The sequence below is a fragment of the Fomitopsis serialis genome, assembly GCF_022376445.1.
Source record: "Fomitopsis serialis strain Sig1Antser10 chromosome Unknown B0H18scaffold_38, whole genome shotgun sequence".
Lineage (NCBI taxonomy): Eukaryota > Fungi > Basidiomycota > Agaricomycetes > Polyporales > Fomitopsidaceae > Fomitopsis > Fomitopsis serialis.
The window spans coordinates 78,508-104,249 of record NW_025954998.1 but is presented as its reverse complement, the minus strand read 5'-3'; the positions used below and the strand labels follow the sequence as shown (position 1 = coordinate 104,249).

At 58.6% G+C, this 25,742-nt stretch overlaps 10 protein-coding genes and 1 non-coding gene across 11 annotated transcripts; 8 read left to right on the top strand and 3 right to left on the bottom strand.

Moving 5' to 3' along the window:
* Window positions 1-950: 950 nt before the first annotated feature.
* B0H18DRAFT_394252 (uncharacterized protein) lies at window positions 951-2,691 on the bottom strand. The gene is made up of 4 exons (XM_048037909.1): window positions 2,543-2,691; window positions 2,068-2,485; window positions 1,342-1,956; window positions 951-1,287 (listed from the first exon to the last, which is right to left on the bottom strand). The coding sequence occupies exons 2-3, from the start codon at window positions 2,375-2,377 to the stop codon at window positions 1,376-1,378; spliced, it is 891 nt and encodes a 296-aa protein (XP_047892788.1). The 5' UTR covers window positions 2,378-2,485; window positions 2,543-2,691; the 3' UTR covers window positions 951-1,287; window positions 1,342-1,375.
* Window positions 2,692-3,346: 655 nt separating this feature from the next.
* Window positions 3,347-4,848, top strand: B0H18DRAFT_877548 (uncharacterized protein; the record flags this gene model as incomplete). The annotated part of the gene is made up of 2 exons (XM_048040567.1): window positions 3,347-4,032; window positions 4,086-4,848. 2 exons carry the CDS (start codon window positions 3,347-3,349, stop codon window positions 4,846-4,848), a joined length of 1,449 nt encoding a protein of 482 aa, XP_047892787.1.
* A 1,775-nt stretch (window positions 4,849-6,623) lies between these two features.
* Window positions 6,624-7,555, top strand: B0H18DRAFT_1085363 (uncharacterized protein; the record flags this gene model as incomplete). Its single annotated transcript, XM_048031904.1, has 2 exons — window positions 6,624-6,785; window positions 6,890-7,555. The coding sequence occupies 2 exons, from the start codon at window positions 6,624-6,626 to the stop codon at window positions 7,553-7,555; spliced, it is 828 nt and encodes a 275-aa protein (XP_047892786.1).
* An 854-nt stretch (window positions 7,556-8,409) lies between these two features.
* On the top strand, window positions 8,410-8,500 carry B0H18DRAFT_t107. Its single transcript has one exon. It is a non-coding gene; the product is annotated as a tRNA-Gln (tRNA).
* Window positions 8,501-9,238: 738 nt separating this feature from the next.
* B0H18DRAFT_1085362 (uncharacterized protein) lies at window positions 9,239-10,081 on the top strand (the record flags this gene model as incomplete). The annotated part of the gene is made up of 3 exons (XM_048031903.1): window positions 9,239-9,682; window positions 9,744-9,924; window positions 9,966-10,081. 3 exons carry the CDS (start codon window positions 9,239-9,241, stop codon window positions 10,079-10,081), a joined length of 741 nt encoding a protein of 246 aa, XP_047892785.1.
* Window positions 10,046-12,107, bottom strand: B0H18DRAFT_1010546 (Alpha/Beta hydrolase protein; the record flags this gene model as incomplete). The annotated part of the gene is made up of 7 exons (XM_048028931.1): window positions 10,046-10,131; window positions 10,187-10,863; window positions 10,938-10,971; window positions 11,070-11,263; window positions 11,352-11,448; window positions 11,588-11,910; window positions 12,041-12,107. The coding sequence occupies 6 exons, from the start codon at window positions 12,105-12,107 to the stop codon at window positions 10,487-10,489; spliced, it is 1,092 nt and encodes a 363-aa protein (XP_047892784.1). The 3' UTR covers window positions 10,046-10,131; window positions 10,187-10,486.
* Window positions 12,046-14,042, top strand: B0H18DRAFT_1010543 (uncharacterized protein). Its single transcript, XM_048028930.1, has 4 exons — window positions 12,046-12,204; window positions 12,285-12,486; window positions 12,552-12,784; window positions 12,816-14,042. The coding sequence occupies exons 1-4, from the start codon at window positions 12,167-12,169 to the stop codon at window positions 13,885-13,887; spliced, it is 1,545 nt and encodes a 514-aa protein (XP_047892783.1). The 5' UTR covers window positions 12,046-12,166; the 3' UTR covers window positions 13,888-14,042.
* Window positions 14,043-14,380: 338 nt separating this feature from the next.
* On the top strand, window positions 14,381-16,261 carry B0H18DRAFT_1010535 (carbamoyl phosphate synthase small subunit). Its single transcript, XM_048028929.1, has 6 exons — window positions 14,381-14,526; window positions 14,581-14,823; window positions 14,871-15,319; window positions 15,340-15,858; window positions 15,918-16,094; window positions 16,154-16,261. Exons 2-5 carry the CDS (start codon window positions 14,631-14,633, stop codon window positions 16,059-16,061), a joined length of 1,305 nt encoding a protein of 434 aa, XP_047892782.1. The 5' UTR covers window positions 14,381-14,526; window positions 14,581-14,630; the 3' UTR covers window positions 16,062-16,094; window positions 16,154-16,261.
* Window positions 16,262-16,625: 364 nt separating this feature from the next.
* On the top strand, window positions 16,626-18,776 carry B0H18DRAFT_1085359 (Metallo-dependent phosphatase-like protein; the record flags this gene model as incomplete). The annotated part of the gene is made up of 6 exons (XM_048031902.1): window positions 16,626-16,787; window positions 16,839-17,074; window positions 17,525-17,614; window positions 17,667-17,893; window positions 17,948-18,134; window positions 18,188-18,776. The coding sequence occupies 6 exons, from the start codon at window positions 16,626-16,628 to the stop codon at window positions 18,774-18,776; spliced, it is 1,491 nt and encodes a 496-aa protein (XP_047892781.1).
* A 228-nt stretch (window positions 18,777-19,004) lies between these two features.
* B0H18DRAFT_1010523 (uncharacterized protein) lies at window positions 19,005-20,993 on the bottom strand (the record flags this gene model as incomplete). Its single annotated transcript, XM_048028928.1, has 5 exons — window positions 20,929-20,993; window positions 20,870-20,881; window positions 20,716-20,804; window positions 20,402-20,665; window positions 19,005-20,333 (listed from the first exon to the last, which is right to left on the bottom strand). Exons 3-5 carry the CDS (start codon window positions 20,725-20,727, stop codon window positions 19,005-19,007), a joined length of 1,605 nt encoding a protein of 534 aa, XP_047892780.1. The 5' UTR covers window positions 20,728-20,804; window positions 20,870-20,881; window positions 20,929-20,993.
* A 1,805-nt stretch (window positions 20,994-22,798) lies between these two features.
* Window positions 22,799-25,708, top strand: B0H18DRAFT_1010520 (UTP-glucose-1-phosphate uridylyltransferase). The gene is made up of 7 exons (XM_048028927.1): window positions 22,799-23,284; window positions 23,305-23,384; window positions 24,009-24,429; window positions 24,462-24,538; window positions 24,596-24,822; window positions 24,878-25,354; window positions 25,413-25,708. The coding sequence occupies exons 1-7, from the start codon at window positions 23,144-23,146 to the stop codon at window positions 25,448-25,450; spliced, it is 1,461 nt and encodes a 486-aa protein (XP_047892779.1). The 5' UTR covers window positions 22,799-23,143; the 3' UTR covers window positions 25,451-25,708.
* Window positions 25,709-25,742: the final 34 nt, after the last annotated feature.

The following is a 25,742-nucleotide window of genomic DNA, read 5'->3' as shown; positions in this document are numbered from 1 at the left end:
CACGGAGGAAGGGAGATGCGATCGGGCGAGATCTAGATCCCCAGCGGGGCGGCGCCGACACTCAGTCTCCATTCCTTCGAATCCCTTGCACCTGAGACAGATATGTGGCCCACAGCGGCTCGGGCGACGTATGGTAGCAAGTCGAACGTGTGGAAGGATATGGTTATTATAGGGTCGTCAGTCTCAATTGTGGGGTGCTCATAGCTACATCGAAGCCAACGGCATTCCATTTCCTGCGACGGAGAGGCTCCTAAGTATGTAATAGCGTATGCACGCGTACTTCTCTCTGGAACGGACATAGGAGCGCTTCCTCCATATCTCAGTCTATGGACACCGAGCACGACGAGATAGCAGAGCGTACTGCCTGATGAGCGCGTTGAGCAAGTCTCAATCGGGGTCTGCTCCGCAAGTATAGACCCTGCCAATAGACTGCTGGTGTGCGCCTCGAGCGCGCTCCGACAATACACGTAGGATGCAGCAAAGATAAGGCCCTGGGCTGAGTCGGGATGTAGGAGACGGGAGATTCGAGTCGGGATAATTCGCGACTCTATCACTCGACGCTGTCGGAATCGCGGACATGACGGTGCGTCAACCACGTCGCCTGGAACGCCGTAACTTAAGTAGCGTCGACTTCAACTTCCTGTCAGATGCGCTCGTGCGCAAGCGCAGCCGTCAGTGTTTCCAAGGTGCTTCTGTCAGCGCGCAGACGGCGGGCGCAACCTAACTCTTGACATCATCCAGGCTGTCCGAGCGATACGGACGTCCCCGTCGGGAGGACACCATCGCGAGATCTACGCGGCTCAGCGTCCGGTCATGCCAGTCTGTCATACTTTCCCCGCAGCCATTCAACGACGTGGGTGCATGGGAGCGCAGCGGGATTTGCGAATAGAGTCGTGCGGCCGGATTTAGAGCGACGGACGCGAATCGCAGACGCGGCCTGAGTGGGAGCGTGGTGGGAATGTCCGCGTGCGATGACAATGTCGGGCAGTATATCCCAAGTATATCCTGTCGAGTGTTCTAGTCCCTCTGGTGCTGGACTGGCCTGAGTCTAAGAATAACGCGGGTGCTACACTAGGCCCATAAGCTTAGGCTTCACGGGGCCCCAATACGTACGTACGACGACTCGCCCCTTTGCGAGTCGGAGCGACATCCTATCGAGGCCAGCCAGCCGTGCAACGTGCAACGCCCTCGAGCGCGCCACGCCGTGGCCCGTATACCAACACGCATTCACGGACAATCACGGTGCACATGGCCCTCGCACCCGCACGGTGCCCGTACCGCCGCTATCTATAGGTAAACGTTTGGTCAAAGCCGGGAGAACTCGAAATGACAGATTCGCACGTGTGAGCGCGTATGACCGAGACGATCGTCGCCTTCAACAGCTCCCCTCAGGCTCCCCCGCGCATACCAATGTCGTCGCGGCTGCGGCTGCGGGTGTCGACGCTGGCTGCAGCGAGCGTGCGGCGCAGCGGCCGTCGAGCAGCCGAGGCGCGGGAGGGCGGCTCCGGCGAAAGAGAGCATCCCGATGAGGCAGGTCCGGTGCGGGGCTCAGGGACCGATCACAGATCTCTGCAAGTAGCGCCAAGCCCGAGTGCCTGCGGCAGGACGCGCTCGTCCTGGCGGAAGCATACCGTGCGCTAGCCCGTCCGCGGCGCACAAACCATTGGGCAGGCCCCTGCGTGTTGAGCCAGCCAACCAGAGTGCTTGCCGTCTCACCCAGGCGGCTCTTAGGTGGACGAGTCGGGGCGATGGCCTCGGTGGGGGACGGTCCAGACGCGACCTGGCGGAGCGGGCGCGAGGCGGCCGAGACCACGCCGCGGGTTTGTGGAAGAGCGTCCTGGAGGTGGACAAGACACCGATCGGGCTCCCTGCCGCCTGTGCGTGCCAAAGCGTCTCCCCACACTCGCAATCGCCGGGGTCGCGCAGGGAATGGACAAAGCTCGCTCGCTCGCTGGTCTACCACAATGGAGTGTAGGTTAGGGGCACGGGCCGCCGAGCCTGATAGTGCTGTGGCGCCTTGACCCTAGAAAGCGTATCTTTGCGTGAGAAAGAGGATAATGGACGCACCTTGCTTGGTCGAGGATGCTGTGTGTAGGCCGGGGAGCGCCTGCCTGTCCATGTAACGCGAAACAAGTGATAGGTCCGGGCTAGCAGCAGGCTTGGTCACCGGGGGGTGGGCGCAGGTGAATGGCGAGCAGCTCATAGGGAGGGAGGAGCGGTCGGTGCGTGCATCCGTGCATCCACCCGCCGGATGCGAAAGGGGTGGTGCTTTGGCCCTTCCATGGGCTCGTTCGTGGAGGAACGCGAAGCGAAGCGGGGGTGGCTGGTACGTCACAGCGAACGGGGGCGCTTTGTGCCACCGTCGCAAATCGGGCATGCCGTCCGAGGCGAGCTGCTTGCCAGCGTCCAACGGCTGGAGGCGCTGTCCGGCGCGCTCGTGTCTGTCCGAGGACGGCTTGCCTCCGGAGTCATGGGCAGCGGCACACTGGCGGAGGGAATGAGCACGGGGTACGGGGAAAGGGAATACGTCGAGGTAGCTTACTGCATTATGTAAGTTCGGTACAAGTCGCGTCGAGGAATTTCAGGTCCTGGAGTTGGGCGGCCTGAGACCTGCAGAGTGGGCGCACCGAGGTGGCGGTAAATTCACCGTGAAGGCTGCATTACCAAGCTCAGGACGATACTAATGCACGGCGGATGAGTGATGCAGTCATGAGAATGGAAGGGTGATGCGCACATGCAATATAACGCAGGACTGCCATTTCCAGCCTGCATATGGAATCGGGGCTTGACGCCATCGATCCGGGACCGCCGAAGGGGCAGCGTCTGCTGGACGCCGGTGCGGGGAGGCTGAGGGGCGCACGGACCCAGCGAGGGCATCGACGCGGGCGGTGCAGGCGGGCAGGGCAGGGAGCGTGGCGACGGCTGGTGTCGCTGGGGCGGGGAGGCGATGTCCAGTTTATTCGCAGGGATGGCGACGACCCGACCGACTGGGTCAGCTAGGCGCCCGTGCAGCCGGAGCCCACACAACCTGTGGCCAATGCGTTTGACCCTCCGGCCTTCACGCCATTGTTGCGGCCCTCTTCTTCCTTCCCACCACCACCATCTCATCCTCACTCATGTCGCGTCCAGCCAGCGCCGCATCGTCCTCGACGACCATGTACAGACCCAAGAAGAGGTATGCACGCCCTGCCCCGCCCCTCGTGGCCGCCCTGCTCACCCGCCCCATCTGCAGGAAGATCCAGCGCGTCCTCCTCGCCGGGACCCTCCAGGTCTCTGCCCTTCCTCGTCCCTGCCTCTCCCTCGTTATCTGACCCGCGTTTGACAGGCTCTCGGCGACCTCACATCCATGATCCCACCGACCCTCCCCACGCCACCGTCCCCGCACCCCGCCCAGGCCACCGCAAGACCCAAACGCAAGCTCGAGGACGTCGCCACCGACGAGCCACTGTCCAAGAAGCCCCGCACGGCCCCCGCCACCACCCAGCCTGCATCGACCCGACCGCCCGTCCCACTGTTCCCACAGTCTCGGTCAGGCACTCAGGCCCCGGCATCGTCCGCCTCAACACCGTCCGACAGCCCAGAGGACGGCGAGGTGAGGGAGGGCCTCCCGATATACCGCAACTCCATCGCCGTCGTTTCAAACGTGCCCGTCCGCCGGCCGCGCCGCCGCCAAGTAGCACAGAGCTATTGGGAGGACATGTACGCCAAGTACCAGGCGGAAGGCGTACGCCTCAAGTACTCGGCCAAGGCGAGGATCGACTCGACCTATCCATCGACGGACCCCCGCTTCAGGGCGCTGCCGAATCCGCCACCGGCGGGCACAGCGTACCACAAGTTCGGCCACTTAATGGCGCGCTTGGAGTGCGTAGACGCCCTGCTGTGTTTCACCTATGCACTGTGGTGTCTCGACGTCGGCAACAACGCCTGCTTCCGCAAGAACTGGCCACTGGTCTTCAAGCTCGTCGAGCATGCAAAAACGCAGTGGAGGTGTGACGACGGCGAGGACTGGGAGCGAGCATTCCACGGGCTTATGTGCGCTCCTCTCACATCTCATACACTGCGAACGGCGACTAACATTCGAGTAGATGCCTGGTGGAGGCATACATCCATGGCCGCAAGTGGCGCTTCAACCTCTCGTTGACGAGAGGGGATAGCGCGAGGCTCATGATGCGGCTGCATATCTGTCAGGACGCGGAGGATGATATGCGCCGACAGGAAGAGAAGCAGAAGGAGGCACAATTGGAGAAGCAGCGGGCATCGATGCTGCCGTCACCGGCGAGCAGTGCGGGGTCGACGCCAAACAGCGTGGAGGGCACCCCGAATGCGGCGCTTGCCCCCGCTACGCCCGTACCGGCCGTGCCGCCGCATACCGAGGCGCCACAACCCGAGCAGCGCGAGCGCTCTACCCAGATCAACCCCGCACACACTGTGGCCGTCAACATCAACACGGTCGGGCCGTATCATTCGCAGGCATTCGGCCTCTACGACGCAAAGCGCGCAGCGGACGTCGCGGGGCGGCTGATCACACTGCCGATCATCGCGAAGCACTTCCCGCGGACATTCGCACGCATGGCGTACTCGAGTCTGTCGACGGCGGACGAGCACGAGCCAGATTTTGACGACGAGGAGGGCGAGCTGTTCTGGCCTGGGCAGGTGGTCGGCAGCGAGGGCCTCGGTTGGATATGCTACATGGGCCGTGCGATGGTGAAGGAGTATGCGAAGCAGTATGGCTACAAGGGCGTCGACGGCGCGCTCCCGCTGCCCGCTGGCTACCACAACTCGGATGACCCGCGACACTTCCCCCACTCCCAAGACCCTGCGACGAAGGCCGCTGCCTCCGCACGGTGACGTCACGGTCCCGTCGCCCTCGCGCACCCTTGAATGACCGTCGTCGGAACCCCATCTGGATGTCGCTCGTCATCAACATGCCCACTTCCGCCATGGTGCACCCGGGTCCGCAATTAGAAGGCTCCCCTCTGTCTGGGCCATTCTGCGACCTTGCGTGAACGCACCCTCTTTTGGCCGCTGCATCTTGCTGTCATGCTGCTTTCGCGCCCGCATCCTTGTTATCATCGCACATCTGGACTGTATTGCTCCCTGCCACTTGTCGCCAACGCCGCCACCGTCTCTACACGACGGTGCTGAGACGCCGCTGCTCGCAAGTGACCTCAGCCACCGGGCGCCTGGCCACCATATGTATCTCTGCCGTCAACACAGCCTGTATCCCTTTCGCCTCACCATCGCACGATCTACATGCATCGCACGCACATTTTGTTTCTCCTGTGTACATTATCTGTAACATCACCTTCTTCCCTCCCTACCCCCGCACCGCATCGCGTCGCACATCCCGTCCCACGCAGCACGCCTCCCATCAAAAGCCATCGCGTCGTGTCGTCGTCCATCATCATCGCATCACCCCCGGCACGGACTGCATCGCCGACTCAATTGCATGAGGCGGTCGCTTAGGGTCTCAGAGCGTGCCGTCCGGCGGCCGCGGAGAGCGAGCCCGTTCTTCTCACTCATCTCCGTCGGGACCGCACCCACTTTGGCTGACGACATGGTCCTCATCCTCGCTCGAGCGATGAGCACGAACTGTGGACACCAGTGGTGTTGATGCTAGCACCATTAGCCCGACCGCAGATCCCGGAGGCTCGCGTCCCTCGCCTACCCATCGTCAACACATCGCATCCACTCGCACACAACATCTCTGGCGCAGTACGGTTCTATCTTCTCTGTCCATATCATACCCTCTATATCCCTAATTTTATCGCTTCCTACGCTGCATCGATCCCGCTCGTCCCGCATATCTCCGTCGCACTCGCCCCACTTGCATACTCCCGTCCGGCCTGCTCCTCCCCCACACGTCCCTCCATCCCCCCGGTCTTCTTGGTGCGCATGCATAACACGCAGCGGCGAACATCTGGTATCTGGAACGTTATGTTTTCGTCCCACTCGTATCCGTATCCCCTCGTCCTCACATTGTCTGCAGTAATTGTGTTTCGTTGGCTCACGTCTCTGTCGCGGTTATTTAAACTTGTCGGATTCGGAATAAACATCGATGGGCCGGCTGGCCCTTGGAACTCGGAACTCGGAATTGTGTGTGGGCCGTGTGATGAGTGTCTTGTTCGGTGGGGACGAAGACTGGCCGAGGCATGCGATTGTGTCTCCGGTGGCCGGTTGTTGTTGGGAATGAGACAATCAGGTTTGAGTGTATCGCTTTATTGTGAGACTGCTTGTGTCTGATTGCTGTGCGTTCCTGGAGCTCAACGATGTAGACGGAAAGGACCTTCGAGTGTCTACAATTGTGAGCAACGACAGTAAGCACGGATGTCAATAACGACAAGGCCGCGCTCAGCTACTGTAAGATGTTCCGCCGTTCCGCCGTCTTGCCATTTTGGAAGAAGGTTTTGGCGCGGCCTCGATCAATTGAATGCGCGCACTTGCTTGATCGGGCTGATGCGCCTCTCTCAGGCGCTTATGATTACCCTCTCTCCGAGGCCGGAGCGATGTGAGGGCGTTCTGTGCTGCCCTTCCGCCACCGTGACTGCGCACAACCTCCTTGTCCCCCTTCCACATCAATCCTTTTGCTGCACTCAGAGAGACTCAGCGGCCCTCTGGCTGCGATGCAGACCGCCACGATGCTGAGGCCGCCTACGATGTTCTCGGACAGCGATATGAGCGACGCTACCGTGACCGAGGCTACGCTCATGAGCCCGCCCTCCAACTTCCACCCTCTTTTCTCATCCTTCTCTGAAGCAGACATCATCCTAGGCTCCAGGGAGCGAGTCCTGTTTCGCCTGAACATCGCCACCCTCAAGCGGACCTCTGCCTGGTTCCGCGCCATGTTCTCTCTGCCGACGAAGGCCAACCCCCGCCCGGGTCCGCAGAGACGCTCTTCCTCGACGAGGACACGCACACGCTCGAGGGGCTCTTCCGGATGGCGTGCGGCCTGCCCATCCCGCCGCTCGACAGCTACGACGAGGTCGAAGCGCTGCTGCACGCCGCGGAGAAGTACGACATGCCTGGGCCGACGAGCATCGTCCGCATCGCCGTCATGCGCCCCGCCTTCCTCTCAGAGCCGATCCGCCTCTACGCGATCGCGTGCAGGTACGGGTGGGCGGAGGAGGCCCGCCTCGCGAGCACGCACACGCTCACGCTGGACATCTACGCGCCCGAGCACAAGCCCACCCTCATGAAGCTCGGCACGCCCGCACTGCTCGGCCTCATCGAGCTCCACCGCAGCCGCCGCGAGGCCCTCCGCCAGAGGCTCGACGAGCCGCCGTTCGTGAACGACACGGGCGACACGGCGTGCAGCCACTGCGGCTCGATTGCGGACTACCATACCTGGCGGATCCTGAAGTACGCGATCATTCTGGAGATGGACGTGCGGCCCGCGGGTGACACAATTTGCAGCCATGGGTTGCTCGAGTGGCCCGCCGCGCGCGCGTGCTGGGATGCGCGGTGTCTGACGTGCAATCGGGTGCTGTATGACAAGGCGGAGACCCTCCGCGTTGTGCGAGAGTGCATCGACGCACTACCCCAGACTGTCGAGTAAGTCTGCCTGATGATCCGTGTTTTGATCGCTGAGTAATGCCATCTCCTTTCAGCGATTTGGATGTTGCCCTGCCTATCGCCTGACGTGGCTCTCGTCCACTGCTCCACAAACATTCGTTCTAACATCACCATTTTTCTGCTGATCTCTTTTCTGCTGTATCTATAACTTCCTCGTCCTCCGATACCCACTACACTGTACCATCAACTACGTACCAATCTAATCAGCATCTCTAATAAATCTAATAATGAAGACATGCCCCTGTATGTGCTCCTCTGCTATGCATGTCAATGCGCGAACCCATGATGTAGCCGAGGAACCAGGTGCGTGGCTTCGTATCGACATATCGTGTCTCACATCTCTAGTCCCTCTTCTCGCAGACGGTCGGTGAAGACAGCTACTACGATACTTCACTCCAACGCCTGTACATGTGGGCCCTGAAGGCCTGACCAGCCTACCGATCAGTCGTAGGTAAGGTACGTTACTGTCAGGCATGTCAGTTGTCGACACGCCTTGTATAATCTATTGATACGGCACTAGAATCCTCCGATCGCCCTTTCGTCTGTCCGGGGCACTCAAGTACTCATGGCTGACTTTATGTTGAAAGTAGATTGCAGCCGCGCCGGTCTTTCGTAAGTGACTGATGATTATATGTGCATCCCGGTAGGCCCACCAGCCTCTTCTCCAGTGTCTACCGTATTGTTTCTGTTTGTCTCTGTCTCTGGCGTTGGTACCGGACATACTGGCTATTATGGTATCGGTGCATCCCCCAATGCTTACATTGTTACAACTGCTTTCCTCTCCCGCGATCGCAAGGCGTCACAGCATACCTTAAATTTCAATAGAGTGCGTGCCAGGGCTCTGTAGTGTAGTGGTTATCACAGCGGATTCTGATATCCATGGATCAATGTCATTCCGCTAACCGAGGTTCGAGTCCTCGCTGGGCCTGTTGTTTTACTTGTGGGACGGGCGGACGGACGACATGGAGGACAGGGGGGGCCGCGGACGTACGGGTCGCTGGAGGTGAACGGTCGACTGGGCAAACGGCACGATTGGCGCGAGATGGACGGAGGGCGAGGCGAGCGAGACGGGGAGGCATTAGCAACATTGTGGGGTACGGCAAGGCGCGAGGGCGCGTCGTCGCGTGAGCGGGTGCGCGGGGCGACGCCAGGGGTCGGACTTGGGGCGTAGATACGACTGACCTCCAACTTGCTTTGAAGACGGGAGTCCCCTCGCCTCAAGTGGCTGCTCCATTGCCCATCCGCAACCACTGTAACTCATGAATATATGTGGTCAGTGCCTCATACTACACCATCACAATGCCATCGCGCCCAGTGCGCATCCCTCATTTGGGTGGCATGCGACGGTGACTCGGGCGAAAACCCAGTAGTATGTATCTCACCGACATAGCGTATGATTCCCCGTCTGCGGGTTAATCTTCCGCAGGCGGTGAGTCGAACTTGAGATACCAACGGAGATACTGAACAGCTCGGGACCTAGGTGGGTCGTTCCGATCGACGGTAGTTGGACCTCCGGGCCCATTAATTCCTCCTGTGGTCAACACAACACGTGTCCGCTCACTTGGAAATGCTGGTGGGTACAATTATCATTCAGGTTCTCTTCCATCCGTAAACCGAGCATATAAGGGTCGTCCGTTCCTACCAGTTGTCACCACAAGACTCCGCGATGTCTACTGATCCTTTCGCTTTCACCAATAAAATCGCCCTCATATCCGGCGGAGGCTCTGGCATCGGTGCATACGTCACCCAGGGCCTCGCTGCCGCGGGTAACGGCACGAACCGTATCTACATCGTTGGTCGGCGCGTCGCGGCGCTCGCCTCTACTGCGTCCTCTTCGACGTACGCGTCATCCATCATCCCGCTGCCAGGCGATGTAGGCACCATCGCGGGATGTAGGAAGATCGCGGTGGGCTTTGTCGAGGCGGAGAAGAGAGCAGGAATCGCGGAAGATGAGATTCAGCTGGACCTGCTCGTGAATAACGCGGGGATTGCCAGACGAGAGGGACACGCGTCGCCCGAGGCTACCGTGAACGAGTTGGCAGAGAGCCTATTGAAGGCGAGCGACGACGACTGGCGAGACGAAATGGCTGTGAACGTCGGGTCCATCCAGGTCAGTACGCCCACGCCCACCTACCTGCATCCCGCCATCCCTGGCACTCACAATCGCACAGTGGCTATCCGCATGCTTGCTCCCGTACCTCGTGCGCGCGGCGAGCTCCGGGAAGCGCGACGGGCGTAGGAGCATCGTCGTCAACACCTCCGTCTCCGCTTTCCAGCCTTCACAGTCGATCCACCTCTACTGCGCGTCCAAGGCGGGCGCGCACAGCGTCGCGCAGAGCCTCGCCCGCGAACGTACCGAGCGAGATGAACAGCTTGAGCGACCCGCACAGCAGGCATGCCGGTGGGCAGGATCGGCGAGCCGGAGGACGTGGTAGCCGCGGTGGTGTATTTAGCGAGTCGGTCGGGGAGCTATGTCTCGGGGGCCGTCATTGGGGTGAGTGCGTCCTAGGTCGACCGACGGGGTGGATGGCTGACAGGTGGACCCGTAGGTCGATGGCGGATCCTGTTGAATTGAGCTTGTGAAATCACATCGATAAATGTACGGTGTCATAGCAGAGCACACCTGTGTAATTAATGGGGGTTGATAAGTGAGACTAGGTCAACAGGTTGATTCCCATCAAATCAGTCAACCCCCATGCTCTGCTGAGATCAGATTGGGTGACTAGTTTTGAACGACGCATACGGTGACATTGTAGTGAGTGGTTATGAAAGGTGTCCCCCCGTTCGGCAGCAGGTAGCGAGGATGCATCAAATCGGGATACTCATACAGACACTTCCGACACCAAGAAATCATACAAATACAAACCAAGAACAGTATAACAAAGCACCTACAATCATCCGCGTTCTCGACGCCTCATGCCTGCACCACCAACTCACCACCAACCCAACCCAGCTCTAAGTCTGCACTTTCAGGCTCGGCGGTCTCGCCGCCTACGAACCGCCGGACGAGCGGCTGCCAGCAATCGTCTGTGAGGACCATATGCTCACCCTCACACGTCTCGAGCACGACCGCGCCCCGCTTGTCCAGCGTCCGCAGCCCAATCCAGTCCTCGATGTAGAGCGGCTGCAGGCGCATTGGGACGACCGTCTTTTCTTGAGGCTGCGCGCCCACCTCCGTCGCCGAGTCGTTCGGCACGGCGTACGCGCCGAACCAGCTGCTCTCCTTCGGGACGACGGTCTCGTCCTGGAGGAAGAGCACGAGCACGAGCTTAGTGAGGCTCGCGAAGTTCGCTGCGTAGGTCGCGTTCCGCTCGGCGGGCAGCTCGTTGTTGAACGGCGCCAGGAAGGTGTTCGCGGCGAGGTACGGTCAAGGCGCGCGGGGTCGCGGAAGTACTGTGCCTGCGTGCCGCGGCGCGTTTGTGTGAGTAGCAGAGACAGGACACAAGTAGTCAGTCAACGAAGTGTGTGGGCCGGCTGGAGGGGAGAGACGGACGGACCTGGACGAGCTGCTTCTGTGCCCACTCGGTGTAAACTTCGTGGAGGGCCGCGCGCCGGGCGAGCTGGCACATCACGTCGAAGGGCCGGCAGCCTGGGATGTCGGAGATGCCCATGTGCTGCGAGCCAAAGGTGATGAGGTTGTGGACTGGCGGGGCGTTGTGGCGCTCGATGTAGGCTCGGAGGAATTGGCCGCCTAAGGGAAGTTCAGTCTACTGGAAGGTTTATATGCCGGTGATGATAGGAGCTGCGAGGCTGGAATGGCGGGTGTGCTGTGTACATACCCTGTGAGAACCCCATCGCGTCGAACCCGTCCGCTATTTCGGTGATATTGGCGAGTTGGGCTGCCACTTGCTCAACCTGTTCGTTCACGTTTCCATACTGTCCACGAGCGGACCTCTATATCAGCACCCGCAACACGAGGAAAGAGACAGCATTCCGGACATCGCGACCAGACTGACCCGCCGTCCAGGCTGGTCTGAAGGTCTCCGGAACGACTGCGTAGACGATGAAGACTCACGAATGTCGCCCTCCTATCATCGTCCAGCGCATCAGCGAGATATATAGAGTGGACAAAGATGCCAGGGTGTATGGTCTTGACGCGCGCAATGAACTCCAGAATGCCGGGCGAATTGTAGGAGTCGCCGAGGCCATGCCATATGACGAGAGGGCGGGGCTTCGTCACGTTCGAGACCTCAACGAGGGGTTCCCATGCGCCCGAGAGCTTGACGACTTGCGCTAGGTTCTGGCTGGGGACTTGGCGCTGCGCTGGGGAGCACGCAGCAAGGGGCAGGAAAGCGGGAGTGACAGGAGGAGCAGTTCGCGGAAGATCATGCTGGAGAACTGAGCAGGAAAGCAGAAGTGGACAGTTAGAGAGAGTCGAGTAGGCGACCCAACTCAGACCAGCACAACGCCATAGCCGCCACATCCAAATAAAGCAATTCCCGCCTCAAGGTGGCACCAACGAACGCACGTGCCCTTTTCAATGTGCGCAACTGCACGGCATAACTTGCTGTGGTCCAGAAGGCAGATCCGTTCATGTTCTACTCTTCAGCACCACAGCCGTACAGCCGAGATCTTTCATTCATTCGTCCTGAAGATGACAACCACAACACCCACTATGGCTCATCGAGCTCTGTTTACGGACGATATCATCCAGGATATCTTGGAGCAGATACTATGCATGGAATTCAAGGACGAACTGGAAAGGCGCAAAGCCTTGCACAGCTAGCTCGTACGTGTAGGAAGTTCTCGCGATACGCGCTGCCAGCGTTGTGGAGACATTTACCATCTCTGAGGCCGCTGCTATCCCTTCTTGCGCCGCTGCGATGTCGACCCATACTAGGGGACGAACTGCCGATCGGACACCGTGGGTGGCACGGCCTTGAAGTTCCTGAGCGCGGCACAGACTACTCTTGGGTGAGAATCACATCGACCATTCCTTCCGAGAGCCAGTTGTTCATAAAGGGCATATGTATGTGCAGGCGTTTGACGAAGCGATTACACCTGATGGCAATCTACGATTCAACCATTACGCCAGCTTTGTGCGCGTACTCAACATCCACCGATTCCCGCCACTCAACCCCTCCGTGTTCGATCATCTAAAGGATGCGGGTTTACATTGTCCACTTCTTCCTGATATTAGGGAGCTTAATTGCGAACACACTCCGTTCACGGCAATCGCTGCGAAGTGGGTCGTAGGGCCATCGTTGCTCTCGTTCTCCGTTCTCCATCACACTTCATGATAGCGATTCGTCGATGTACATGCCGTCCCTACCCTTAGGATCTCGACCACGGGAGAGTACCACCGATGGCACAATGCTGGAGTTGGATACGCTGGTCACCCACCTCCAATCTTCATCGCCGAATATCGAAACTCTGAGGGTGATCGATCAGCCATCCCACTGGGATTTGCATTCCATCCTCGCTTTCACGAACCTCCGTATCGTGGACATCTCAGTCTGGCATAACTGCGATACCGATATCCTGCGGTCCCTCGCCACATTCCCGCATCTACACACGCTTCGGCTCTCTGTGGTCGCCTTTCTCGGCGAGTCTACGCCTCTCCCAGGTGGCTTCGCGTATCTGGAGTGTCTGGCCATTTCTGGCAACCAAGAGGCCATCGCTCGGGCGGCGGAGATGATCGTCCCTCCTCGATTGTGCACTCTGTGGATTTCGGGAAAGTTTGATTACAGAGAAGTCATGCACAGAACCCTCTATCCTCTCTGCAATCGCTACTCCAGCACACTCACGGAAGTTCACCTGGAGTGCGCCGAACTATATGGGCTCAACCTCATGGAGATATTGGATCCACTTCTCCCAGTGTTCAACCTACGTGTGTGCATGCTGTCCGCCGCCTTGGGGAGGGTTTCCTTCACGGACGCGGACTTGATGGTGCTGGCAGCGCGATGGCCAGCGCTGTCCGTTTTCAGTGTCCTGTGCAAGTGGTACCGAGCGCTGCCTACATTGCGAGGCATCGCGGAATTTGCGGACGCCTGTCCTTCTCTAACGCAGGTCAGCCTGGAGTACGTCGCATGGCCACTTATCATCCCTGAAGCCGAAGGAGAGCGCCGCCATCGTAGGAATAAGCTGAAGCTCTTGTCGGTCCGTCAAGCAGCCGATCTCAGGGACATTGGTGACAATGGTAGTACGGACCTTTCCAGGGTGGCACATGTCATGGATCTCCTGTTTCCTGCCTTGGATATCCAGTCGTCAAAGGCAATGATTCGCCCAGACGGCTGGGCGTCGTTTTGGACGAAGGTCTTCGATGAGACTGGAAAAGTGCAGAAGACTCGCCGGGTTATTGAATGCTATGACTGACTCCGAAGGCTATCCTGACCGTTTTGTCAAATAAATGGTAGTAGAGATGACGAAGGTCGCATCAGTACAGTTGTTTCAAGGTATTGTAGTACTCGCGTGGACGATGGTTACGCTGCTTTCCTCTTCAATATATGAGGAGGCTACCTACATCCTGCATCCAACTTCGTGCTAATTGGCGAAGATCCAATCACCTCCAAGAGATACAAGCATGCAAAAGTCTCCAACAGTGAAGGGGTTTGTATCGAATCTAAATGTATCCCGAGTCTCGACAGTGCACGACAGGCAGGCAATGGCTAAATCCGGTAGTCATCTTACCGTTTTGGGTGACTATCCCGCCCGTAGCTGCGTATCGCAGAGCGGCCTCTGTCTCATTTACCATCGTGGCTCATGGTATGATACTCAAGATTTATCGCACACGAATTGCATTGCCAAGCGGTTGGTATACAGCCTGAGCAAGGCGTTGTCGATGCCAGTGATTGCCGCATCAGGTAAACCTGACGTAATCGAGCGTACGAGCTCCGAAAATTTGCAGGCAACACATTGGACTCCAACTGTGACTCGAATAATTTGCTCTCGACCGCCTCCCTCCTCTGAGCGACCCCGCTCGTACATGATCTTCACGCAGAACACTCGCGACGAGTGAGTCTCTTCCCGTTCCCCTTCTCTCCTCCCAGACATACTCATCGTTGTCAGTTACCTCAGCGACCTCGTTTTCTCTCTGCTCAGCCATTAAGACGGCCGCCATGATGTTTGCGCGAACCCTCACCCGTGTTCCGCGGTTCTACCGCGGTCTTGCTACGCATGCTAAAATACAGGGCAACGCGTCGGTCCCGGCGGTGTTGCACCTGAAGACGGGCCAGTCGTTCCAGGGTCGCTCCTTCGGTGCACCGCATAGCGTCTTTGGCGAGACCGTGTTTTCGACGTCGATCACATCTTGTGTGTGCTTTCACTTTCCTCTCCTATGCCGACTGACGCCTCTACAGACACAGAGTCGATGACAGACCCGTCATACCGGGGACAGATCCTCGTCTTCACTACACCTCTCATTGGGAACTACGGTGTCCCGCACAACCGCACGCCCGTCGACTCGCGCGACGTCGGAGTCGTGCTTGAGTCTGAATCCATACAGTGCGCGGGCGTCGTCGTTGCGGATGTGGCGGAAAGGTACTCACACCATGCTGCCGCTGAGAGCCTCGCGGCGTGGTGCGCGCGGTACAACGTCCCCGGCATCACAGGTGTCGACACCCGCGCCATCACGCGTCTTCTCCGCGATCAGGGTACCACACTAGGCCGACTCGCGGTTGGACCTGATGCTGGCCTACCATCTCCCCAGTCAGAAGAGTACTGGGACCCCACGGAGGAAAATCTCGTCGCACAAGTGTCGACCACGGAGCCGTACGACTTGAACCCGTCGGGCGACGTCAAGATCGCGGTGCTGACTTCGGCGCGAAGGCGAACATCCTGCGCGCGCTCGTGCGGCGAGGCGCCGCGGTGACGGTGTTGCCGTGGGACTACGACTTCAACGCGATCCGGGACAGGTACGACGGGCTGTTCCTCTCGAACGGGCCGGGCGACCCCGCGCACTGCATGCCCGCGGCGCTGCACCTGCGGCGGACGCTGCGCGAGTGGGACCGCCCGATCTTCGGGATCTGCATGGGCCACCAGGTGATCGGGATGGCGGCGGGCCTGGACGCGTACCGGATGACGTTCGGCAACCGCGGCCACAACCAGCCCGTGCTCGCGCTGGCGTCGTCGGGGAGCATCCGCGCGGGGCGGGTGTACGTCACGAGCCAGAACCACCAGTATGCGCTGCGGTTGCAGGACCCGTTCCCCGAAGGCTGGGAGCCGTTCTTCATCAACTGCAACGACTCGAGCGTGGAGGGGATCAAGAGCACGACGCAGAGCGGGAAGAAGGTCTGGGGGGTGCAGTTCCACCCTGAGAGTGCGGGCGGCCCGCTGGACACGATCGAGGTGAGCACCGGCGTTGACGGCGTGGTGGTGTGACTGGGTGTTGACGCTTGTGCGCTTAGATGTTCACGGACTTCTTGGCGGAGTGCCGAGCGCACAAGATGCAGCTCGGGCTGAAAACGGGCGACGTCATGGGCTCGAAGCAGGAGGTACCGCAGCTGGCTCCTGAGCTCGAGGTGTCGCGGCGGATCGCTGCGGCTGCGTGATCTCGTCGTCTTCAGTGCTGTGTGCTGCATCTGGTTCTTATGGTTCTGTTGCTTTGGTCTGGGATGTAACTAATGTTTGTGCTATCCGACAGAAGGGAAATGGCCATTCGTGATACTCTGTACATCGTGTGCGTGATGATGGGTGCTTATTGTATGTGATCTATTGGAAGAGACTGCAGACTCAGTGCAGACGGTCATGGCTTACGGATGAAGACCACCTCCATCAATTAGGTCTTCTTTAGGTATTGCCCAGGTGAGATAAAATGTTCAGGAGAGACGGCGCACTTCGCCGCGCCACCGGTATCATGGAACGTGCGTGGGTTCTGCACTTCGCACTGACAACAACCTGACAGCGGCCGGCTGCGGCCGCCGGCGACTGGCAGGCAGCGACTTGCACCTGGGTTCTCTGCTCCCTCGGTTCCCTACTCACCAGTCACCAGCGCGCTGTCTCTTTGCTCTCAATGGCCGCCCTCCGATGACGATTTATCGTTCATATCTGCTCATTTCTTGGCGCGACAAGACCTATCCTGCTATCCCACGAGGGCTAATCTCGGAACCGTATACATGTATCGCACCAGACTCAGGCTGGGGGTGTCGAACCCGTACGATGTCCTCCTCGACCTCCTCCACATTCTCTGGGTCGCGGCAGTCAGTTTCAACGAAACCGGCACATTCAGACAACACGTCAAAAGGTGCAAATGGCCCGACGCAGCTGTAGCGCTCCAGGTACGCTGTTTTCCGCCGTGCATATCGTGAGGGACGCCTACGTATACTCAGCGCCGCAGCAGTGAGCAACATGCGCAAGTCAACCACGTCCTGCTGGTCGCAGACCCTCAGCTGTTGGATTCTCAGTCGTACCCTGGGCGCAACCCATGGTTAGTATGGCTGAGCCAGCTTATGGTCGACCTGAATATGCGCAAGAGCTGGCGGGCTTCTCTCGCTCTACATCCGGACGCGGTGGTCTTTCTCGGGGACATGATGGATAATGGCCGCATGGATCAATCAGACGATGAGTACGTCTCCCTTAGATTTGCAATCCGGCCGTGCGACAACATTTTCCCTGCTCGCACACGTTGCCGACGAAGGGTGGCAGCACTAGATGGTCAGTGTTCGGAACCGCCGGCTGGCCGCGATAATCTCGCGACTGCACCTCGATGGAGTCATGACCCACAAACGTTTTGGCCGCGTAGTCATCCCCACGCAGCGGGTTCTGAGTACATGATGGAACCAAGCCATACACGATGAACTGGTTTTGCCGCAGCCACTTTGTCCTTGGAAGCACAGGCGGGGGAACCCGCTGTCCAGTGGCTGGCATTCCCGGGCCGACCAAATGTCGTCTGCTGGGTGCCGTTTGGACCTCCGAGAAACCATTTTCCTTGCCATTATTGCCTTGCCAAATGGATCGTCGCGACATCTAAGGTTGACCCTCAGTGAGGTCATGAGAGCTGACACCTTTTGCGTAGGTACGAAAGATACTTCCAGAGATTCCGCCAGGTCTTCCGAACCGACGAACCAGTGCCAACCCAATACATTCCTGGTAACCATGACGTCGGGTGCGTATGTACACCCTTGAGTGTCTATATATTTCTCATACAGGTCTACTAGGCTCGGAGCCTCAACTCGTTTCTCTCAAGACGCCGCAGAGCGATATGTGTCGCATTTTGGCCCTCTCAATCAGCTCGTCGAGCTTGGGGACCATACATTTGTGCTCATAGACGCTCCTGGACTTGTAGCGGAAGAGGGCATGCGCCTGAGGAGCGGACGAAGCTACTCTCAGTGGGTGGACGTGAGTCCGACTGGCGTGATCGCGTTCATACATTCGTTGGCCGTTCGTGCGTATCTCGATATGATCTACGCTGTTCTCCTCGCCGACGTTTCTGATTTAGATGAGGATGCGAAGCCTCGAGTGCTGTTTACACATATCCCGCTCGCGCGCCCCGAGGATGCGCCTTGTGGGCCGTTGCGTGAACGGGGTACGATCCACCAAGGCAAGGGGTTTGGGTACCAAAACACGCTCGCACCGCACACGACTGAGTTCGTGTTGCAGCACGTGCGACCTTCGCTTGTGTTCAGGTATGTTCTGTCTACTGTCGTCACGCTCGCGACAGCTCATGGACGCCCCTCAGCGGTGACGACCATGATTATTGTGATTACACGCATACATACGGCTCCTCCGATGTCGAGGACACTCCGAGTACAGGTACTGTCCAGGAGATCACCGTGAAGTCGTTTTCTATGGCGATGGGCATCCGCCAGCCGGGGTTCCAGCTCCTCTCCGTAGGCACACCTCCCTCAAACTTCACCTCATCGCTCGCGACGGTTCCATGCCTCCTCCCGGACCAACTAGGCATCTACATCAACGTCTATGTACCCCTCTTCGTCTTCAGCGTTGCCCTGCTCCTCGCATCCAACATCCACCGCGTGCGCACACGCGGCCGCTACGTCAACTGGGTGGCCCTGCCCCGCTGGTGCCAGTGCCTGCGGGTGTCCGTGAGGTTCGTGCTCTTCGGCAGGAGGATGACTCTGCGGCTGCCTTCGATCAGCGAGCAGCCGTGCGACGGCGATGACGTGGAGCTAGGGGGGAACAGGCCCTCGGTAGGAAGAGGCAGCACTGTGCGTGCAGGCGGTGCGTTGGGCGGTGCAGTGAGGGATGTTGTGAATGTGGCCTGGATGCCGCTCTTGCTTTTCGTTGGGCTTGCTTGGTGGGTTTTCTAGGTGACAGCGTATCTGTGCCTGTATTTTTTGTGCTCTGTTTGTTGTGCTCTACTGTACTCATGGATCCTTGCCGTGTTTGTTGTCATCTGTTGTAGAGATTGTAGATCGTCGTCGATCGTGAGGTTAGATACAGATACAGGGTGAAGATGTACAATGCTCGGTCAAACTGCACGCGAACTTCGTCATATTCGCTACTGTGTTAACAGTCGAGATAGCCCGCGGAATCAGTCATGCATTATCAATAACCCGGCGAGTCTTCTGCACCTCTTCAGTCACGTTCAAGACCTTCTCCCAAAACATCGCCCAAGTGACTGGGCGAGTGGGTTCGATCATCGCCTTCGACGACTGGACATCCAATGCAGGAAACAGGCGATCGACGACAAGTGCCGCCGCGCGAGGGTCCGTCCTAACAATGTTCCCGACATTGGCTCCTCGACGGAGCGTCAAGAGCTTCAGCTTATTCTTGCGATGGACGTGCTCTCCTTCTTCGGCTTCAGGGATAAGCGGCCACGCAATCTGCTCCAGGCTGATTTGCGTAAGATTAGGACAAGCGTCCGCAAAGTCCGCGATGCCTTGCAGTGTAGGCAGCGCTCGGCCCTTTCCGCACATGATGCTGAAAACGGATAGCGCTGGCCATCGCGCTGCCAGTACCATCAAGTCCGCGTCCGTGAAGGAAACCATCCCCATTTCTGTGGACAGCATGCACACGCGGAGGTTGGACACCGGGAGAAGCGGATCCAATATCTCCATGAGGTCGAATCCGTATAAGTTGGTGCACTCCAGGTGGACTTCCGTGAGTGTGCTGGAGTAGCGATTGCAGAGAGGATAGAGGGTTCTGCGCATGACCTCTCTGTAATCAAACACTCCCGAAATCCACAGAGCGCACAATCCAGGAGGGACGATCATCTCCGCCGCCCGAGCGATGGCCTCTTGGTTGCCAGAAATGGCCAGACACTCCAGATGCGCGAAGCCACCTGGGAGAGGCGTAGACTCGCCGACAAAGGCGCGCACAGAGAGCCGAAGCGTGTGTAGATGCGGTAATGTGGCGAGGGACCGCAGGACATCGGTATCGCAGTCATGCCAGACTGAGATGTCCACGATACGGAGGTTCGTGAAAGCGAGGATGGAATGCAAAGCCCAGTGGGATACATTGTCGAACACTCTCAGAGTCTCGATATTCGGTGACGACGATTGGAGGCGGGTGACCAACGTATCCAACCCCAGCATTGGTCCATCGGTGATACTCTCTCGTGGTCGATATCCTGAGGGTGGAAACGGCATGTACATCAACGGATCGATGTGAGGCGTGATGGAGAACGAGAGCAACGATGGCCCTACGACCCACTTCGCAGCGATTGCCGAGAGCGGAGTGCGTTCGCAATCCAGATTCGTGAGGGCAGGAAGGAGCGGGCCATGTAAACCCGCATCCTCGAGATGAGTGAACACGGAGGGGTTGAATTGCGGGAATCGGTGGATGTTGAGTACGCGCACAAAGCTGGCGTACTGGGTGAAGCGTAACGGTAAATCGCCTTCCGGTGCAATCGGTCCGTCAAACGCCTGCACATAATATGCGCTCTGTGAACAACTGGCTAGGAACTTGGAATATTGACCAATGTGGCTCTCACCCAAGTGTAGCCTAAGTCGCGCTCAGAAGGAGCATGGCCCAGGGAGTGCTGCCACCGCGGCGTTTCGTCCCCATTGGCATCAATTCGTGTGGGTCGCAGCGGCGCGAGGAGGGATAGCAGCGGCCTCAGAGATGGGAGATGTTTCCACAGCGCTGGCAGTGCGTATCGCGAGAATCTCCTACACGTACGAGCTAACTGCGCAAGGCTTCTGCGTTTCTCGAATTCGTCCTTGAATTGTATGCATAGCATCTGCTCGAAGATGTCCTGGATGATATCGTCCGTGACAGAGCTCGATGAGCTATAGTCGGTGGCACTGCGGTTGTCATCGTCAGGACGGATAAAAGATCTCAGCTATACGACTGTTAGTATAATGAGAGCAGGAGAGCCGGTGTACAATCGTCGGCTAGGATGTAAGCTGAGCTCGAGGTGACAGTCGCGGCACTACTGAGGTACAAAGAACGAACTTACCGGTGCTTGAAACTATGGTGGTAAGTATGTCACATGCAGTGTAGATTAGTAATACGTACGATGTAGACGACAAATTTCAACTGCAAGTGCTAAGACGGTATGTCACACATTCCCTTGAAGATACAATACAACGAAATCATGGCGGTTTCCAGTCTTCCGGTCAGGAGCATCCTTGCCATCATCACACCCTGGCCAAGCTTGCTCGAAGGTTCGCTGCGGCAGATCATCGATTAACCATCCAACACCCGGGAGCACCACTGACTCACGCTCAGGACCATACAACCTATAGCAGAATACATACACTTAAAGCGATCTCGGCGCGATCGACGATAGAGGGACGATCAGTCCGGAGGGTCTGCCTCCGATCCACTTGAAACCAGGCACTTGGGGCTGGGACGCGTGGACCAGCATCTTCGGCACTTAGTCGGGATCGTCCACAGACTCGGAAATTGCACGCTGTCTCGCGGCGTTGAGAGGGCCTGCGGTGGTCCGACATCGGCAGATGCGGAACGCTAAGTCGAGTCGAGGATGATCCGAGCATATACGGCCAGACCGAGGACAAGTGGGACGCGATCGGACGACGAGGACGGCCCGGAGGGCTAGTGCAAACTTCGCCATGCGCACTGACTGGCACCCCGGACATGACATGCACGCAGATCACGGAGTAAACTCTGCAGCGTATTTTCCGCAGCTCGATGATCCACTCGTCCGTCCTGATCATGGACTTACCTGCGGGCGCTTGAGCGATCGTGCCAGGTATGGAAAGTCGCAGTGAGACGACAGGTGCTCTGTGGTTTGATTCTGTCCACTCCGTGGCAGACGTGGGAGAGGGCGAATGGTCGACATGACCGGTCGGTCTCGAGCACGTCAGCTTCAGCATCGGTGTTCAGTGGCGCGATAGAGATGGGTGCCTTGCGCCGTACGCTGTTGACCGTGATGGCCGAGGCACTCAGGGACGCTCTGTATAGGAACACTGCAGAAAGGTTCAAGGAATGCCACGCTGGATTGGTTTCGGAGGGAACTGACAAGAACGGTGGATGGAATGCACGTACAGCAACCTGTCGAGTGAATTGCGAGATGCTCAGGGCGAGGCACGGGATGTCGAAGCTTCAACAATGCCGATGCTGCAAGCTTTTTGGGTTATGTCACGCGAGGGTGGTAGCAGGGTATGCGTAGCGTGCACATCGCTGCGGCGAACCGTGCATAAGCGTATATAATGAAGCTTGCGGGATGGGAGAGAACGAGAAGACGTATACCTTCTTTGAAGTGAGGTCAATGCATGGTGATAAGCTTTGCGGGAATGGCGTCACCAGCGGCCGGCACGGAATGATGGTCGCGTTGGTGTGCAACAGCTGGAAGGGTGAGCAGAATGGCCGCAAGCGGGAACGTGTCGGGGTGCGAGGGTAGCAGCGACAAGGCAGCCGGCGGAAGCATCATTCGCAATAGGCGATCCATATGGAGAGAGAACGGAGAGATGTCGCCGCACAGGCAGCGGGGCCGCGACGTGCGTAGAGAACTGAGCGGTGGTTATCACGCCCGCGCACGGAGGAAAGGACAGGGTCGCGGAGGCCACGCTGTCAGATTGGTGGTGTGTTCGCTGGCCCGATAAGGGCAACGGGGGAGGGCGGCGAGGATATGATGGGGCCGGTCTAGAAGCACGCGGCTTGGCGAGGGACGTATCATGGCGCAGACGCGTCGTGCGTGGGCGCGTGGACACTGGTACAAAAGCTGGCCGGGCGCGGTCGCCGTGTCGCACAGAGGCCGCCGCCATGCACGCACGTTGCCAGCAGCTCGAGCACTTGCCACCGGCCGTGCAGCCGCGCGCGGGGCCGGGCCCGGCGACGGCGGCGTCCCGCAGGAGGGCGGCGCCGATGTCGTCGCCGATCGCGCGGGTGTCGCTGGCGGGGGACGCGGTGCTGACGGCGGCGGGGCCGGCGCGGGCAGCGGAGGAACGGCGGCGGCGTGCGGGGTCCGCGCGGCCGAGCGTGGTGCGGCGAAGAACGTGCCCTGTGCTGGGATCGATCTTCGAGCCCATCAGCGAGGAATCTGCAGCGTCCCCGTCGTCCGCCCCATATCCGGGCGAGCACCTCGACATATATAAACGTCATCACACGCCCCGTGCCCGCCCCAAGCCCCTCCACGCCCACTCTTCCCCAGAGCTCATCTCCACCTCCACCACAAGGCCTGTCCACATAAACCCCTCCGCGTGCGTACCCTGCCCTCCCTCTCGCGCCCCGTCGTCCTCACCACCCCCGCAGCGCAGCAGCAGCAACCATGTCCTCCGACAGCCTCATGCCCAAGAGCGACAGCTTCAACGCGCGCATGCGCGGCAGCAGCCACATCGACTTCAAGACCGCTACCACCGGCGTCGCCGCAAAGGCCATGCGCAACGAGCTCAGCAACCTCGTCCGCTCCGTCAGCGACCCCGAGACAAGCGCGCCTTCGACACGGAGATGCAGTCCTTCTTCTACCTCTTCACTCGCTATCTCGCCGAGCGGGCACGGAGCCATGAGCTGTGAGTGTCCTTTCTCTTCCCCGTCTTCGCGCCGCCCTTGTGTTTCGCTTCGGTTCCTACGGCGGGCGTCCCGCATACACCTATCATCGTCCGTTCAATGCTGCGTGCATTCCTATCTTCGCATCATTGAGCCGGATGTATGCGATGGTATGCGCGATTAGACGCGTCCGCTAGGGGCGCTTCTAGCGCGTACTATCATGCACTCCCCGGAATGGGCTTCGGCTTTGCACACGCGACGTCGCTTCCGACTGTTCGAGGAATCTGGGGTGCATTTGCGGTCGCTGTGCATGCGGAAACAGTTGAACGGGCGAGCACGCTTGCGTACGGCCTTGTAGGCACCGTGTTCAGCCATGCAGGTCGCTCTGCTTGCCCGTTGAGCTTGGGCAGGTCCATATACTTTGCATTCCCCTCGACGCGCTACGTCATGTCCGCTCCGGGCGATTCGATCTGCATCATCACCATGTTGATCGCGCCCGATCATGGTGCGCGTCGGTACCGAGCAGATTAGGGCTAAGACGTACAAATGTCGGTCCGGTAAACTCTGAACAGTGGCCATTATTTATTCTTGTATATGGGCGTCTTGCATTCTGTCTTGACCCAACATATTGACGAGTGCGCATACAGTGTATGGGACAAGATCAAGTCGCCTTCGGATGACAAAGTTGTGCCCTACTCGAAGCTCCCTTCAGGCGATGTTGCCAACCTCAACAAGCTCGCTGTCCTGAAGGTGAACGGTGGTCTCGGTACGTCCATGGGTATGACCGGCGCCAAGTCCGCGCTCGAGGTCAAGGACGACATGACCTTCCTCGACCTGACCGTGCGGCAAATCGAGCACCTCAACACCACGTACCGCGTCGACGTACCGCTCATCCTGATGACGTCCTTCAACACACACGAGGACACGCTACGCATCATCAAGAAGTACGCGAACCAGCAGCTCAGGATCACGACGTTCAACCAGAGCCGATACCCGAGGATATTCAAGGAGACTCTCCTCCCGTGCCCGAAGTCGGCGGACGACGACAAGAAGCACTGGTACCCCCAGGTCACGGTGACTTGTACAATGCGCTCTACCAGAGTGGTGTTCTCGACCAATTGCTGAGCGAGGGCAAGGAGTACTTGTTCGTGTCGAACTCGGACAACTTGGGTGCCGTGTGAGTAATCATTACACTCTGTGGGCCGTCAGACGGGGATGTTGAACGGCGATTTAGCGTCGATGAGAAGATCCTTCAGCACATGATCGATTCGCAATCGGAGTTCATCATGGAAGTGACGGACAAGACGAAAGCGGACGTGAAGGGTGGTACCCTCATTGACTACGAGGGCAACATTGAGCTGCTCGAGGTCGCGCAGGTGGCGTCAGAGCATGTTGAGGACTTCAAGTCCGTGCGGAAGTTCAAGATCTTCAACACGAACAACCTCTGGCTCAACCTCAAGGGTGCGTGTCTCCTTTGGTATGGCATATAACTCAAGGCATTGACACTCGTATATAGCGGTGAAGCGTATCATGGAGAAGGGCGAGATGGAGCTCGAGATCATCGTCAACCCCAAGACCACTGACGACGGTCAGGCCGTCATCCAACTGGAGACCGCCGCGGGTGCCGCGATCAAGCACTTCCAGAACGGACACGGCGTGAACGTCCCGCGCTCGCGCTTCCTTCCCGTCAAGTCGTGCTCAGACCTGCTGCTGATCAAGAGCGACATCTACTCGCTGCAGCACGGGCAGCTGGTGATCAACGAGAACCGGATGTTCGAGACGACGCCGGTGATCAAGCTGGGCGACCACTTCAAGAAGATCGCGCAGTTCCAGAAGCGGTTCAAGAAGATCCCGAAGATCATCGAGCTCGACCACTTGACGGTGACGGGGGACGTGTACTTTGGGCGGAACGTGACGTTGAGGGGGACGGTGATCGTCGTGGCCAATGAGGGGCAGAGCATCTATGTCCCCGATGGGTGTATCCTCGAGAACCGTGAGTCGCGGTGATTTCTGGACGCGTCCGCATCGACTGACGTGCTTGTGTTCTGTAGGTCTGCTCTCCGGAAACCTCAACATGATCGAGCTATGAGCGCTTCTCTCCTCTCCATTCGACATTCTCCTCAGCGTGCATCTCAACTTAGTATACTCACGACGGACATTGTTTTCCACACGCGGCTCCCCCTTTCTGCATCTATGTTGTTAGACGAATGTGCGACGGGTTGGTCATGGACTGGGCTGGTCTGGCAGGCAGTCGGCAAATGAAGTGTTTTCAATTGTGTCACGTACGATACCGATACCGATGTGAATAGCATACTATACGACTGGCCTCCGTCGGTCGAACGCGCGCTTCAAATGTTTGAGGTATGTAAGTACGTCGCGAC

What these genes read in the sequence shown, in the direction of transcription:
- B0H18DRAFT_1010543 (XM_048028930.1), top strand. Translation starts at nt 12,167, where the DNA reads ATGACAACCACAACACCCACTATGGCTCATCGAGCTCT. An exon ending in ACTATGGCTCATCGAGCTCT is followed by an intron (nt 12,205 to 12,284) that starts GTTTACGGACGA and finishes AAAGGCGCAAAG; the next exon opens with CCTTGCACAGCTAGCTCGTA. An exon ending in GCGGCACAGACTACTCTTGG is followed by an intron (nt 12,487 to 12,551) that starts GTGAGAATCACA and finishes ATGTATGTGCAG; the next exon opens with GCGTTTGACGAAGCGATTAC.
- B0H18DRAFT_1010520 (XM_048028927.1), top strand. Translation starts at nt 23,144, where the DNA reads ATGTCCTCCGACAGCCTCATGCCCAAGAGCGACAGCTTCAACGCGCGC. An exon ending in CGGGCACGGAGCCATGAGCT is followed by an intron (nt 23,385 to 24,008) that starts GTGAGTGTCCTT and finishes GTGCGCATACAG; the next exon opens with TGTATGGGACAAGATCAAGT. An exon ending in TCGGACAACTTGGGTGCCGT is followed by an intron (nt 24,539 to 24,595) that starts GTGAGTAATCAT and finishes ACGGCGATTTAG; the next exon opens with CGTCGATGAGAAGATCCTTC.
- B0H18DRAFT_394252 (XM_048037909.1), bottom strand. Translation starts at nt 2,377, where the DNA reads ATGCCCGATTTGCGACGGTGGCACAAAGCGCCCCCGTTCGCTGTGACG. An exon ending in AGCATCCTCGACCAAGCAAG is followed by an intron (nt 1,957 to 2,067) that starts GTGCGTCCATTA and finishes CCATTGTGGTAG; the next exon opens with ACCAGCGAGCGAGCGAGCTT.
- B0H18DRAFT_1010535 (XM_048028929.1), top strand. Translation starts at nt 14,631, where the DNA reads ATGATGTTTGCGCGAACCCTCACCCGTGTTCCGCGGTTCTACCGCGGT. An exon ending in TTCGACGTCGATCACATCTT is followed by an intron (nt 14,824 to 14,870) that starts GTGTGTGCTTTC and finishes ACGCCTCTACAG; the next exon opens with ACACAGAGTCGATGACAGAC. An exon ending in GCCCGCTGGACACGATCGAG is followed by an intron (nt 15,859 to 15,917) that starts GTGAGCACCGGC and finishes TTGTGCGCTTAG; the next exon opens with ATGTTCACGGACTTCTTGGC.